The sequence below is a fragment of the Rattus norvegicus genome, chromosome 13 (genome assembly GCF_036323735.1).
Source record: "Rattus norvegicus strain BN/NHsdMcwi chromosome 13, GRCr8, whole genome shotgun sequence".
Lineage (NCBI taxonomy): Eukaryota > Metazoa > Chordata > Mammalia > Rodentia > Muridae > Rattus > Rattus norvegicus.
Window position 1 is genome coordinate 54,476,719 of NC_086031.1, and position 15,269 is coordinate 54,491,987.

At 36.8% G+C, this 15,269-nt stretch overlaps 1 protein-coding gene and 1 pseudogene across 12 annotated transcripts in view; both read left to right on the plus strand.

Annotated features, from left to right (window-relative positions):
- Kcnt2 (potassium sodium-activated channel subfamily T member 2) overlaps window positions 1-15,269 on the plus strand; it is a 395,059-nt gene that overhangs the window by 261,888 nt on the left and 117,902 nt on the right. For 11 of the 12 annotated variants that reach the window (XR_005492244.2, XR_010056918.1, XM_039090726.2 and 8 more), the window contains 2 exons: window positions 11,631-11,780; window positions 13,154-13,383. Coding sequence is in view for 10 of the 12 variants with exons in the window: in XM_039090726.2 (XP_038946654.1) it covers window positions 11,631-11,780; window positions 13,154-13,383 (380 nt within the window). In the remaining 2 variants the exon portion in view is untranslated. The remainder of the gene's footprint in view (window positions 1-11,630; window positions 11,781-13,153; window positions 13,384-15,269) is intronic. The other variant, XM_063272313.1, reaches the window with a different exon arrangement.
- Window positions 2,107-11,615, plus strand: Mif-ps6 (macrophage migration inhibitory factor, pseudogene 6; annotated as a pseudogene).

Below are 15,269 nucleotides of genomic sequence, written 5' to 3' on the forward strand. Positions count from 1 at the left end.
TAAACATAGTAAAAGCAATATACAGCAAACCAGTAGCTAACATCAAAGTAAATGGAGAGAAACAAAGCAATCTCACTAAAATCAGGGACTAGAGAAGGCTGCCTACGCCCTCCCTACTTATTCAATACAGTACACGAATTCCTAGTCAGAGCAATCAGACAGCCAAAGGATGTCAAAGGGATACAAATTAGAAGGGAAGAAACCAAAATATCACTATTTGCACATGATATCATAGTGTACTTATGTGGTCCCAAAAGCTCCACTAGAGAACTACTTAACCTGATAAACAACTTCAGCAAAGTGTTGGGGTATAAAATTAACTCAAACAAATCAGCAGCCTTCCTCTACTCAAAGGATAAACAGGCTGAGATAGAAATTAAGGAAATGACAACCTTCACAATAGTCCCAAATAACATAAAATATCTTGGTGTGACTTTAACCAAGCAAGTGAAAGATCTGTAAGTCAAGAACGTCAAGCCTCTGAAGAAAGAAAATGAGGAAGGTCTCAGAAGATGGTAAGATCTTCCATGCTCATGGAGTTGCAGGATTAATATTGTAAAGATTTCTATATTGCCAAAAGCAACCTAGAGATTCAATGCAATCCCCATCAAAATTCCTATTCAATTCATTATAGAGATAGAAGGAGCAATTTGCAAATTCATTTGGAATAACAAAAAAACCCAGGATAGTGAAAACTATACTCAACAATAAAAGAACTTCTGGGGAATCACCATCCCTGAATTCAAGCAGTATTACAGAGCAATAGTCATAAAAACTGTATGGTATTGGTACAGAGACAGGCAGGTAGATCAGTGGAACAGAATTGAAGACCCAGATATGAACCCACACACTTATAGCCACTTGTTCTTTGACAAAGGAGCTAAAACCATCCAATGGAAGAAACATAGTATTTTCAAAAAATGGTGCTGGTTCAACTGAAGGTCAGCTTGTAGAAGAATGAAAATTGATCCGTTCTTATCACCATGTACAAATCTTAAGTCCAAGTGTATCAAGGCCCTCCACATCAAACTAGATACACTCAAACTAATAGAAGAAAAAGTGGGGAAGAGTCTCAAACACATGGGCACTGGGGAAAATTTCCTGAACAAAACACCAATGGCTTATGCTCTAAGATCAAGAATTGACAAATGGGACCTCATAAAACTGCAAAGCTTTTGTAAAGCAAAAGACATTGTCATTAGGACAAAACGGCAACCAACAGATTGGGAAAAGATCTTACCAATCCTACATCTGATAGAGGGCTAATATCTAAAATAAACAAAGAACTCAAGAAGTTAGACTCCAGAGCCAAATCATCCTATTAAAAATGGGTTACAAAGCTAAACAAAACATTCTCAGCTGATGATTATCAAATGGCCAAAAAGTACCTAAAGAAATGTTTAGCATCCTTAGTCATAAGAGAAAGGCAAATCAAAACAACCCTGAGATTCCACTTCATACCAGTCAGAATGGGTAAGATCAAAAACTCAGGTGACAGCAAATGCTGGCGAGGATGTGGAGAAAGAGGAACACTCCTCCATTGTTGGTGGGAATGCAAACTTGTACAACCATTCTGGAAATCAGTCTGGAGGTTCCTCAGAAAATTAGACATTGAACTACCTGAGGACCCAGCTATACCTCTCTTGGGCATATACCAAAAGATGATCCAACATACAACAAAGACACGTACTCCACTATGTTCATAGCAGCCTTATTTATAATAGCCAGAAGCTGCATGAAGCCAGATGCCTTCTAACAGAGGAATGGATATAGAAAATGTGGTATATGTACACAATCAGCTATCAAAAACAATGACTTCATGAAATTCATAGGCAAATCAACTAAAAAATGTCATCCTCAGTGAGGTTACTCAATCACAGAAAAATAGACTTGTTATGCACTCATTGATAAGTGGATATGAGCCAAAAAGCTCAAAATACCCAAGATGCAATCTACAGACCACAGGGAGTTCAAGAAGAAGGATGACCAAAATGCAGATGCTCCCATTCCTTGTTCAATGGGAGAAAAATATTCATAGGAGTTTATATGGGAGCAAAGTTTAGAGCAGTGACTCAAGGAATGGCCATTCAGAGCCTGCCCCACATATGGCATATATATATATATATATATATATATATATATATATATATATATATTTATACACACACACACACACACACACACACACACACACACACACACACACACACACACAGAGCTTGTCCAATACAGAGGTCAATGCTAGCAGCAAACCATTGAGACTAGGACTCACTTGCGGGGAATTAAAGGAAGTATTGAAATAGTTGAAGGAGCTTGCAACCCCATAAAAACAACAATGCCAACCAACCAGAGCTTCCAGGGACTAAACCACTACCAAAGGACTATACATGGACTGACCCAGGGCTCCAACTGCTTATGTAGCAGAGAATAGCCTTGTTAGGGCACCAGTGGAAGGGAAAGTCCTTGGTCTTGCCAAGGTTGAACCCCCTAGTGCAGGGGAATACCCATATGGGGGAGGGGAAAGGCAGGTAATGGGGGCTTATGGACAGGAAACTGGGAAGGGGAATAAACTTTGAAATGTAAGTAAAGAAATATATAATAAAAAATTAAAAAAAGAAATTCTCAGATGAATGAGATTTTAGTGTTTTTAAAAATGTGAACGTATTTAATAATTCAGTGCAATTTTGAGACAGAGATCGAGGTGCTGTGTAATAATGCTTCAAAATAATGTATGTGGAATAGGAAATTCCATTGAACTCTTTTTTTTTCTTTTTTTTCGAGCTGGGGACCGAACTCAGGGCCTTGCACTTGCTAGGCAAGCGCTCTACCACTGAGCTAAATCCCCAACCCCTCCATTGAACTCTTAATCAGTACTAAATTAGATTCTTTTACTGTAGTCACAGTATCCATATAGTATGTATTTGGGTGTGTGTGTGTGTACATGTACATACTGTATTCTTAAATTTATAAACACAACATGCCCTGTCCATAAATAAACTTTGTGTTATCTATTCTTTCAGAGTGGACCACTTCGTATTGGTCAGTCAATTTGAGTGGTGGTTTTTGTGGTGTTTGTTTGTTTGTTTGTTTTATTTTGTTTTGACTGAGACTATTCGCTGTTCGCATCACTCTTTATATGCCTGCTATTTTTTATCTAGGGCTGAAGCCCTCTAAGCTTCCACCCTTTCATATTAAGCTGTCTGTTGATATTATTCCTGTTTAGGTCTTGCTTAGGCAGCCATGTTCACCAGATTACATGAGGTTAGCTTCTCTGACATTTCTAGACACTAACAAGATATAGAAGATGAAGGTATTTGTCATTAGATAGTCACTTGTTCACCAATTTTCATTCTTCTTTTAATTTATGTATTTATTCACTTAACATCCCAATAGCAGTCCAACCTCAGGCTCTGTCTTCCAAGGCCCCTAATTCACAGTCTCTGTCTCTGTCTGTCTCTGTTTCTCTCTCTCTCTCTCTCTCTCTCTCTCTCTCTCTCTCTCTCTCTCTCTCTCTCTCTCCCCTCCCTCCTCTTCTCCTCTGAGAAGGGGGAGGACCCCCTGAGTCCCAACCCACCCTGGCATCTCAAGTCACTGTATGACTAGGCACATGCTCTTCCACTGAGACCAGACAAAGCAGCCCACTTAGGGGAACAGGATCCACAGGCAGGCAATAGACTCAGTGAGACCCTGCTCCTGTTGGAGGCCCTACTTGAAGACCAAGTTGCGTATTTGGTACATATGTGCAGGAGGTATAGGTCCAGCCCATATTTACTCTTTGGTTGGTGATTCAGTCTCTGGGGGTTTCCAACAGTCCAAGTTAGTTAACTCTGTTATTCTTCTTATGAAAGTCCTAACCTTTTTCGGTACTTCAATACTTTCCCCAACTCTTCTATAAGACTCTCTAAGCTACATCTAATAGGCTGTGGGTCTCTGCATCTGTTTTGGTCAGGTGTTGGGTGGACTTCTCAGAGTATAGTTATGCTAGACTCCTGTCTGCAAGCATGACAGAGTATCATTAATAGTGTCAGGAATTGGTTGTTGCTCATAAAATGCATCTCAAATTGGGCCAGTCTTTGGTTAGCCATTCCCTCAGTCTCTTCTCCATTTTGTCCCCACCCTTCTTGTAGGCAGGACAAATTTTGGGTTAAGCATTTTGTGGGTAAGTTGATGTCCTCATTCTTCTACTGGACTCCTTTCTGGTTATGGGAAGTAGTCACTTCAGGTTCCACGTCTCCCACTGCTATGAATGTTAGCAAGAGTCACCCTCATAGACTTCCTTAAGCATCCCCCATCCAAGATCTCTGGCATATCATAGAGATTACCCCTGCCCCCTCACCCCCTCAGCCTCTGCCAACTTCTGTTCACTCTCCCATAGCCTTCTCTTTCTCTCTTGCATTTCTAAACCTCATTCTCTTTCACATTTCCCCTTCGTCTCTCGCACCTGGTTTCTTCTCTCTGTCCACCTCTCGTTTCTATTTTATTCCCCCTTCTGAGGGAGACTAAAGTATCCTTGTTATTTAACTTATGCCCTTCTTCTCATTTAACTTCTTTGGCTCTGTGTATTGCAGTGTTGATATTCTGTACTTTATGGCTAATAGCCACCTAAAATGAGCACCTACTGGATGTCTGCATGGAGAATAATGCAAATAGATCCATATTTATGAACATATACAAAACTCAGGTCCACGTGGATTAAAGATTTCAACAAAAAACATACACATTAAATCTAATAAAGGAGAAAATGGGGAATAGCCTTGACCACATTGGTACAGGAGACTATTTCCTGAGTAGAACAGCTCAGGTACTAAGAACAACAATTAATAAATAGAAGCTAATGAAATTGTAAATCTTCTGTAAGGCAAAGGACACCATCAAAAGGACAAAATGGCAGCCTAGAGAATAGGAAAAGGTCTTCACCAACTCTATATCTGACAGATGGCCATTATTCAATCTATGCAAAGACAACTCAAATTTATATCAAAGCTAACTCAAGAGTTTAATCACCAACAAACCAAGTAACACAAATAAAAATGGGGTACAGAGGCTTGGGTCCCACCATGCTTTGCACCATTCTCCAGTCCTCGATTGCAGTCCCTCAGCCACCATGCCTATGTTCTTTGTGAACACCAGTGTTTCCTGTGCCTCCATGCCAGGGGAGTTTCTCCCCAAGCTCACCCAGCAGCTGGTGCAGGCAACTGGCAAGCCGGCACAGTACATCTCAGTTCACGTGGTTCCAGAATAGCTCATGACTTTAGAACGACCCCTGTGCCCTCTGCAGCCTGCACAGCATCACCAAGATAGGTGGCACTCACAGCTGTGACTACAGCAAGCTGCGTTGCATCCTGCTGTCTGAACACCTGCACATCAGCGCGGACCAGGTCTACATCAACTATAAGACATGAATGCAGCCATCATGGCCTGAAACAGTTCTACCTTTGCTTGAGTCCTGGCCTCACTTACCTGCACAGTTGTTCTTTGAACCTTGATGTTCTGTTTATCCATTGGTTATGATACACAGCTTCTGGTCAGGAGAAATAAATGGCCTAAGACACACACACACACACACACACACACACACACACACACACACACCCATACACACACAAAATAGGGTACAGTGCTAAACAGAGAATTCTCAACAGAGAGTGCCTAATGATTGAGAAACTAAAGAAATGTTCAATGTCTTTAGTCATCAGAAAAATGATTCTGAGAGCCTACCTTACATCCGTCAGAATGGCTATGATGTAAACCTCAAGCAAATGCACATGCTTATGAGGATGTGGAGAATGAGGGAGACTTTCATTGCTGGTTGGGAGTGCAAACTTGCACAAGTACTCTGGAAATCAATTTTGTGGTTTCTCAGAAAATTTGGAATAGTTCTACCACAAGACCCAGCTATAAGTCTCCTGGGCATATAACCAAAAGATCCTCAACCGTACCACAGCAACACTTGCTCCACTATGTTCATAGCAGCTTTATTTATAGTAGCCAGAAAATGGAAATAGCCTGGAAAATTCTCTGGCCAAGAATGAATATTAAAATTTTGATTCATCTGCACAATGAAATATGATTCAGCTATTAAAACCAAGAACATTAAGAAATTTGCAGGCAAATGATGGAACTAGAAAATGTCATCCTGAGTGAAGTAGACCAATCACAAAAAGACATTCATGGTATGTACTCCAACAACATTTAGTCCCTATATCGATAAATCAGTTACCAGTTATATAGCCCACACTCTTACGTAGAAATTGTTTTATGCTGGTTAGTATTATAAATAAATATTGTACTAAAATTATAAAAAGGTATCAAGAAATATGTAATGACATAGTCTCATATAGGAAAATAAAATAAAATATTTAGGAATAAATATAACCAGAGACAAAAGCTTTCTACAATGAAAACTTTAAGCATCTATGATAAGAAGGAAGACACTAGAAAATGGAGTGAGATACTATGCACATGAATCGCTAGAATTGGTATTGTAAAAATGAAGTTTCTTACAAAACCATTTTATAGATTCAATGCAATTAGACATGCTACTTTTCACAGAAATAGGAAAAAATTCTAATATTCATGTGGAATCACAAAATACCCCAGAAAGAAAAATCAATATTAAGAAAAGTTATAATGCTGGATGAATTACCATTCTAGACCTCAAGAACATTATAGAACCAGTGATAAAAAGCACATGTTATGGCAAAAAAAGAAGGATTAAAAAAGATAGAAAGAAAAAAAGAAAGGAAGAAAGAAAGAAAGAAAGGAAGAAAGAAAGAAAGAAAGGAAGGAAGGAAGAAGGAAGGAAGGAAAGAAAGAAATCAAGAAAGAAAGAAATCAAGAAAACATACAGGCTAGTAGAAAAATTCAACATCTTATCATAAGCCTGTATGATGATAAAAACCTACCAGAGAAAAGATAGTATCTTCAAAACTTAGAGTCAAATGATATTAATTCATACTTATCCTCTTTCACAAACAAAAAAATGGAAAAGAAGAGTTTTCTCTGAGTTATAAGTGGAGGTCACATCTTAGTAGTAGGTCAATCATAGTAGTAGTAAACTGACATTATCCCTTTCTTCTTGGGGCTTTGTTATTTAGTAATGCAGTAATATAATTTCCATTATAGTACTCTGAAAGCAGAAGTAATTTTACTACTTTGCATATGAATAACTAATAATTGAACTGAAGGTCAGTAAGGAAGATCCTTAGGAGGAAAATAGAGTATCATTATGAATTCTTAGGTGTAATGCAGAGTATAATGATCAGAAAAAAATTAAAGACTAATCTTGGCTATAGTAGGGAGGAGAAAACATGACCTGTGAAACCTCAAATGTAATAGTGATTACAATTTCAATCCCATAGACTTTTTATATGATAATTAGAAAAAAACAATTTAAAGCTTTAAATTTAACTTAAATCTTTAAGCAATGATGGAATGTTTGTACCCATTTAGCTAATTAGATTGTAATAGTAATACAATTTAATTGTGTACTATGACCAAATCACGGCAATCCCCATTTCCATATTTTCTCTGTTATCATTCCCAATGCAGTGAGAAACTTTACATGTTTCTTCATCTTTATTACAACACTGTAAATATGTTCAGGGCAACAGTTGAGACAAAGGTTCGTTAAGACTAGTTTAAAAGTTTAACCATTGATGGAGAAAAGTGCGAACAATTTGATGAGTTCAAGAGACTCTTTGGAGGTAGCCATCATTCCTAGCTGGTCCCAGAAAACAGTCCCCTTTATCCTTGCTTTTCTTCAAGCTATTCTTAACACAATGACAAGAGGAACTTTTATAAAACTTAAGTGTATACTTTTGCACGTATTTAAAATCTCAGTGTCTGCCAAGTCATTCCAAGGAAATGTCACATCTCTTGAATGCTATGTTTCTATAAGAGCCCTCTCCATGGTCAACTGTCTCCAATTTCTTCTCTTTCTCTCTCAATTCAGAAAAAAAATGGCTGCTTTGCTCTTCTTTAGACATCCTGGGCATTCTTTAGGAAAATGCCTGTTGCTGTTGCTGTTGTTTTTGTTGTATTGTTGTTGTTGTTGTTGTATTGTTGTTGCTGCTGCTGCTGTATTTTATGGCCTTCTTCTAATCAGCAGTAGTTAATCTCTTGTTCATATTTTCTTCAGCCCTTGGCTTCTCAGTATGTCATTCTTGGGATATCATATTTACATTGAAATTATCCTTCATAAAACTTTGGCCTCTTTTCTTTTTATTTTTCTCCTCAAATCTACCATTCATGTTTATTCTTAGTAGTATCTGACTACACTCTTCATTTTCTTAATTGCAATAAAATTGAATTTAACAACCTTCTTTACATACAATCACTGTTTTGTGCAAGTAGATATTGCTATCATTATTTGATGAAATTTCCATCTCATTAATTAATTAATTAGTTTATTTATTCATTTATTATTTCTCATGTATTATATCTGGACCACAGTTTCCACTCCCTCTTTCACCCCTAGTCACTGCCCCCATCTCCCTTTTACCCATATCCTTTCCCCTTATCATCCCTCCCCAGAAAACACCAGACCTTCCAGAGATACCCACCAAACACAGCACAACAGGTTACAATAAGATCAGGCACATACCATCTGGACAAGGAAATCCAGTAGGATCAAAAAGTTGCCAGAAGTAGGCTCAAGAGTCAAGAATACTTCCCCACCCAACTTCCCTGTTACTACTGTTTAAATTCCCACAAGACCAAGTGATTCATCTATAACATATTACATAGAGGACCTTGGTCAGACCCCTAAAGGCTCCCTGATCTCTTCAAGTCCCGATGAGTCCTGGTTAGTTGATTCTGTTCCTGTGTTCTCTTGCTGTCTCAGCAAATTTTTGATGCCATTATTTTTAATAGCTGAGTGATACTCCATGCTGTAAATGTACTACATTCTCTTTATCCACATTCTTAAGTTGAGGGACATCTAAGTTGTTACCAATTTTCTGGCTATAATGGAAAAATCTGCCATGAATATAGTTGATGAAGAGGTCACACCTACTTTCAAAAAAAGACCTGAGTTTCATAGAGACAATTTAAATCTTTATAATTAGTAAACAGTAAAGGTTCTTGGTTACTTTTTAGAAGCTTTTAGGGAAGTGATGAAAAGAGGGGATCCTAATCAGATGATGCTTTCTGAAAGGTGAAGTAAGTCTCTAAAATAGCAAGATGGGAAAAAACATGATGGAAGAAATATTTTTGGAGCAGGTCTGAACTCTGCCCATTACTTTTACTCTCCTCATCACCCTACTGGTGTTTCCATTTCAGCTTCTAAATTAGATTCATGATTCTCTTGAAGGAATTTTAGTATAACTGCATAATAAATCCCTGACCACACGATCATTTTGTATCTCAAATAAGGCCTGATCTGTTGCCAGCCTGTTCTCTAACATCGCTGGATCTTTATCATAGACTTTTGTCTTTGCCAAATACCATTTTCCCAAAGTGTTCTTTTGTCCACAGGATGATTTTTTTTGTTTTGGCCAAAGGGAAATCTTCTCCACAAAGAATCATCAGTTATAATGAACTTAGTTTTATTCTCTTTGGTGACACCATATCTGAGAGAAATGACTAACAGGAGCCAAAAGACTTATTTTGATACAGGGTTTTGGAGAGATTTCAGTCAGTCCACAGAGAAGTTCATCTGGGCAATGGTAGCATGAAGCAGAGACTTTTTAACATATTGGTGGATCAGTAAGCTGGAAGGACTACACTTGACCTTCAAAGGCCCATACTTGGCAACCCAGGGTTGCCTAGGGGCCTTTACCATCTCAAGATTCCACCAGTTTCAAATAGTCCTGTAAGTCAGGGACTAATTGTTCCAGATATGACTTTGTGGGGAAACAGGTGATATTCAAACCATGATGGCTAGGAAATCGTCATTAGAAATACATTCATCAATAGTCAAATACACCCGTAATCTCAGTATTTCTAAAGGGATTCATTAATGTTGAAGAGTATAGATATTTAAAGAACTATTGCTTGTAGGGCATTGGCAGATTTGTTGAAAATAACGATAAAAATGGAAGAAACAAAGTTGTTAGAACAAAAAAATGGCAGCCAACGTTTTCTGACTACGTTGTATTTTAAGAACATCCTGGTGATTTATTTAGCTTACATCAATTTAGCTAACATAGTCATGTTGGTGCTGTTTTCACAGAAGGGATCAACTCAAATAAATAGGGAGTGAAATAACTCACTGAAATTTGCAGAGTTGAGGTTCAAATCTGTTGGTAGATTGCAAAATCTAAGTATCTGATTCTATAAGAAACTCATGATGGAGTAAAGAAGAAGGGACCTTTTCTTTGGGGACATGTGTGTATTCTTGGCTAATGGATACTTAGAAAATATTGATACATTCATTTCTTTACTAATTCTTTAGATTATAGTTGGACTTTAACATGAATTTCAAAACTTTGTATGATAAGCTCATCCTTTACTTTCTTACTTTAAGAAGTTATCTTGTAGAGACTGCAATGAGAGAACATTAAGTGTGTGTGTCCATTCAATTTTTTATGATTTTGCTGCTAGTACCCATAAACTTTATTCTGAAATAGTAAATAAATATACTGAAGTAAATTGGGAGTTGAGATGTAGACATTTTATTATGATTTACATGTGAATTAAATTTCTAAAGCCACAAAATTAGACAGAACATTGTAAAGCTGAGGAAACCACACATTTTCTTAATGTACATGCCTTCTTTCTGTAAGCACCTTAACTTTCTCTTCTGTATTCCAGCTTAGTCAACTTTCAATTGTTTTTACAAGGAAGAATGTATAGTTCATGTACAAGAAAACTTTAGTTTTCACATTTTAGCAGTTTAGAATTCTATGATCCTGGTGGTGGCATGCCAGGTGCTGGACATGAACTTCTAAGCTATAGATTTCTGACTCTGGACTATAGTACTAACAGAAAAAGCTGAGTAGTTCTTAAGAATCCATGATGGCTCTAATCTACTCTAAAGTTTACTCTTATGTTTAGTTTAACTATCCCCAAAAAGCCTTGTATAAAATTCTATCATAAAAGCAACATATGCATTTTAAAATGGTATAAATAAATATCAAATCTTTTCCTGGGTCCCTTATACAAAAGTGAATGATTTTTAAAGCATACACAGCTTGAGAGTACCCTTGGTTATAAAACCAACAAAAGTTAGCATCAAGTGTTACAAACTCAAATATATAAACTGGAAAACACAATTCCAAAACCAAAGTAACTTAGGCATCTGCAAGATACAAGCTGTATCATAAGGTAAATTTAGCCTTGTGGTGGAGATAACGAAACAAGTTCTACAGACTGGACGTGAATGTAGCATTTCCACGTGAGCCCATGAAGCCATGGTCTAAGTAAATACTTCTGACATCGGGTCTTGTTAAACTCTCACTTTCCTACAATACACTGTTCATTAAGGTTCCATGTTATATGTGATGCTGAGTTTAATTTAGGATCGGGACTTTTGTGTAATACTATCATTCCGAGATCAAGGCCCTTTACGGCAACCCCGCTGAACTTGTTAACTGATTCTTTGTGTATCGGATGGCTGGCCATTAATATCATTCGCCCCCATTCATTGTGTTTTCCTTTGCCTGTATGTGTGTGTGCTTGTGTTGCAGAGAAGGGCAGCAGTCACCTGAACAGTGGCAGAAGACGTATGGGAGGTGCTCAGGAAATGAAGTCTACCACATCGTTCTGGAAGAAAGTACATTTTTTGCTGAATATGAAGGGAAGAGTTTTACCTATGCTTCTTTCCATGCACACAAAAAGTATGTTTCGGATTCCAGTGGAGAGTTAGCTCATCAGCCAGCCAATCAGAACATTTGTACAGTTTCCCAAACTCGTACTCCCGAGTTGGATGTCTTTAGGGATTTTCAGCATTATTTTTGTTCCATTTTTAACTATAGATTTAGTACTTCCTGTAAGATGTATTTACCAGGAGGAAAATATGTTAGGAATCTCTACTCTGCCACATCTTAGACTCTCACAGCATCCTACCGCATTAATAATTTATAGCTATCCAATAATGTGTTTTGTTACCTAAATGAAATTTAAAGAGATGTTTGGTTTTATTTGTATTTGAAAACCAAGAAACCCTTGAAAAAGAATACAACAAAAGAAGAAAGAAAGCACCCTTTTCCCCCTTCGATCTTTTGAATCATGGTCTCATGTACCTCAGGGTGTCCTCAAACTTACGACATGCACGAGGCTAATTTTTTCCTCTTTCCACTTTCATTTCTAAAACAACACATAACTCTCCAAAAAGAAATGGATATGAGACACTTTTCTTTCCCTTTTATAATTTCCCTTTTATTAATAACTTAAGGAATTAAAAATATATCAAAAATCACCTATATTAAAGAATATTATTTAATGAAATCTTGGACACTTTATATTAATGTTATTCTTTAATAAATAATGTACTCAAATTTAACACTCTATGCTACTATTTATACATATTTTAAAACTACATGTATTTTAAAATTTGACTTAGTAACATACTCTGTTTTGTATGAAGAAGAATTTTGAAAGTTAGAACATTACCAGAGATCAATAATAAATATTTAAATACAATATTTATTATTTATAAATATTTAAATACAATATTGCACTCAGAGTTTTGAAGTTCTCCTATAGAATATGTATGACCATAGAGGAACAGTTAAAATGTTTCTTTCTTGAATGTATGAAAGGTGACAGAGGTGGTAAGCAAGAGCAGTTCAAAGACATCACTTTCTTTCACATGACATTAGATATGAATCTCTTTTATGCCAATCAATTATAAACATTCTGAGAAAGGTAAGACATATTGTTCATAGCTTCGACATTATTAATTATCTTAAGAATTATAAAGTAATGTTATCTCTACTGTATGACAAGCAATCTAATATTCTATATTGCTTTATTTTTTATTTATATATACCATAATGCTTGAGACTAATAGAATTTATATATTTTTAAAAAGTGAGATTATCAAATGTTAGGACTCTGTCTGGTCCCTAATTCTATTTTGATGTTCTTATTTTGTTCTGTTTGATTAGAGTTGAATAATTTTCTTAAAATATAAATATTTGAAAGAAAAAAGCTAAGAACTTTTTCAAATTGTAATTCTTAAACTCTTATATTCTTCTTTTAAATTAAGGTTTGGTGTCTGCTTGGTTGGTGTTAGGAGGGAGGATAATAAAAACATTTTGCTGAATCCAGGTCCTCGATACATTATGAATGCTTCAGACATATGTTTTTATATTAATATTACCAAAGAAGAAAATTCAGCATTTAAGAATCAAGACCAACAGAGAAAAAGTAATGTGTCAAGGTCATTTTATCATGGGCCTTCCAGATTGCCTGTCCACAGTATCATTGCCAGCATGGGTCAGTACAAACTCTGCAATTAACTTTAGTGTGTTTTGTAAGATTATAAATGCACATCTATTTTCCTAAAAAATCATTGTCAACTTTAAAACTTATTTGTATATATCATACCCTATTATGCTTAGATAATACAGAACAAAATTTCTAAACCATTGATTAAAATGAAGCAATATTACCAAAATGTATTCATTAATTTTGTTTCTGATCATAACTGTTTGCCTTGTATATTTTTCGTGTTGATTATCTGTGCAATTACCAAATGAGACTACTCACAATAGTTGTTTTTTATTTATTTTCAAAAATCTCTCATTTTATCATGTCCCCATCACTGACTTTACACTTATGACAGCCACATACACAATATAATACCATGGAAACAGTTAAGATGAAATGCATTAAAAATTTCCCATTAAACTACCTACACACCTAAAGTTTAAATGATTTCTTGTCATAAGGAATGCACGCCATTCCCTTTATGTAATTTCATTGTCTTTACTTACTCCATGAGCTCACTTTCTTCACCCAGTTTGGATATTTTACCTGACCTATATTCAGCCTTATTATCCTTAACTTTATTTCCCACCACCCCCAATCGGAGGCTGTTATTTCTACACCCTGCCATGCACACCCAACATGATACACACACATACGCTATTGACCTTCATGATTTCGCACCTCTATAAGTTCCTCAAAGTGGTTGGATTTTGATGTGGTTTCAAATACCATGCCCTTCATGTCTATCTTAACTCAGTCTGCAGTCTCACGTATCTGAATTCAATGTTCAGAAGTTTCAAACCGTGCTGTGGTTGAGAATGGTTGCAGAAAGTCACAAAAGAGTGTTATTTATGAATTAAATATGCAAAATAAGTGCAATCAGCATTTCTATTACTTGTAACAATATCTAAGTAAAAGTAAAGAACTGAGGGATCTTGATATGTGGATAAACAGCTTGTGCAAACATGAGGACTTGAGTTTGTTCTCAAGAATCTACATAAAAATGCTGAGCATGCTAGAACACACTAATAATCCCAGCACTGAAGAATCAGAGACAATCTGCATAGATATTGTCCAGACAGCTCACCAATGCTGTTGACCCTCAGCAACTCAGAGACCCTGTCCCCAAAAGCAAGAGAGATGACTCCTGAGAAACAATGCATTTGGTATCTGAACTCCATATATATTTGTATACGTGTTGTGTGCTCCCACATACAGTGTATACCTGTACACACAAAAGTATACAGACACATTCACACACTTGTGAACACATAGACAAAACATAAAAAGAAAGAATAGAAAAGTCCAGAATAACGTGACAGACACACCTTAGTGACCACAAGGAAGTAAGAGATTAAGTTGTAGGAAACATATCGATCTATATCTTGAATACCACAATGAGACACTAATAGTGTTAGGTGAAATTTGTGACTGTCATGCCAAGTTCATACAGTGAAACCAAAGCCCTGCCCAGTGCCACAGTATATTTGGGAATTTTATTTATTTTTTTTTATTAACTTGAGTATTTCTTATATACATTTCGAGTGTTATTCCCTTTCCCGGTATCCGGGCAAACATCCCCCTCCCCCCTCCCCTTCCTTATGGGTGTTCCCCTCCCATCCCTCCCCCCATTGCCACCCTCCCCCCCACAGTCTAGTTCACTGGGGGTTCAGTCTTAGCAGGACCCAGGGCTTCCCCTTCCACTGGTGCTCTTACTAGGATATTCATTGCTACCTATGAGGTCAGAGTCCAGGGTCAGTCCATGTATAGTCTTTAGGTAGTGGCTTAGTCCCTGGAAGCTCTGGTTGCTTGGCATTGTTGTACATATGGGGTCTCGAGCCCCTTCAAGCTCTTCCAGTTCTTTCTCTGATTCCTTCAACGGGGGTCCTATT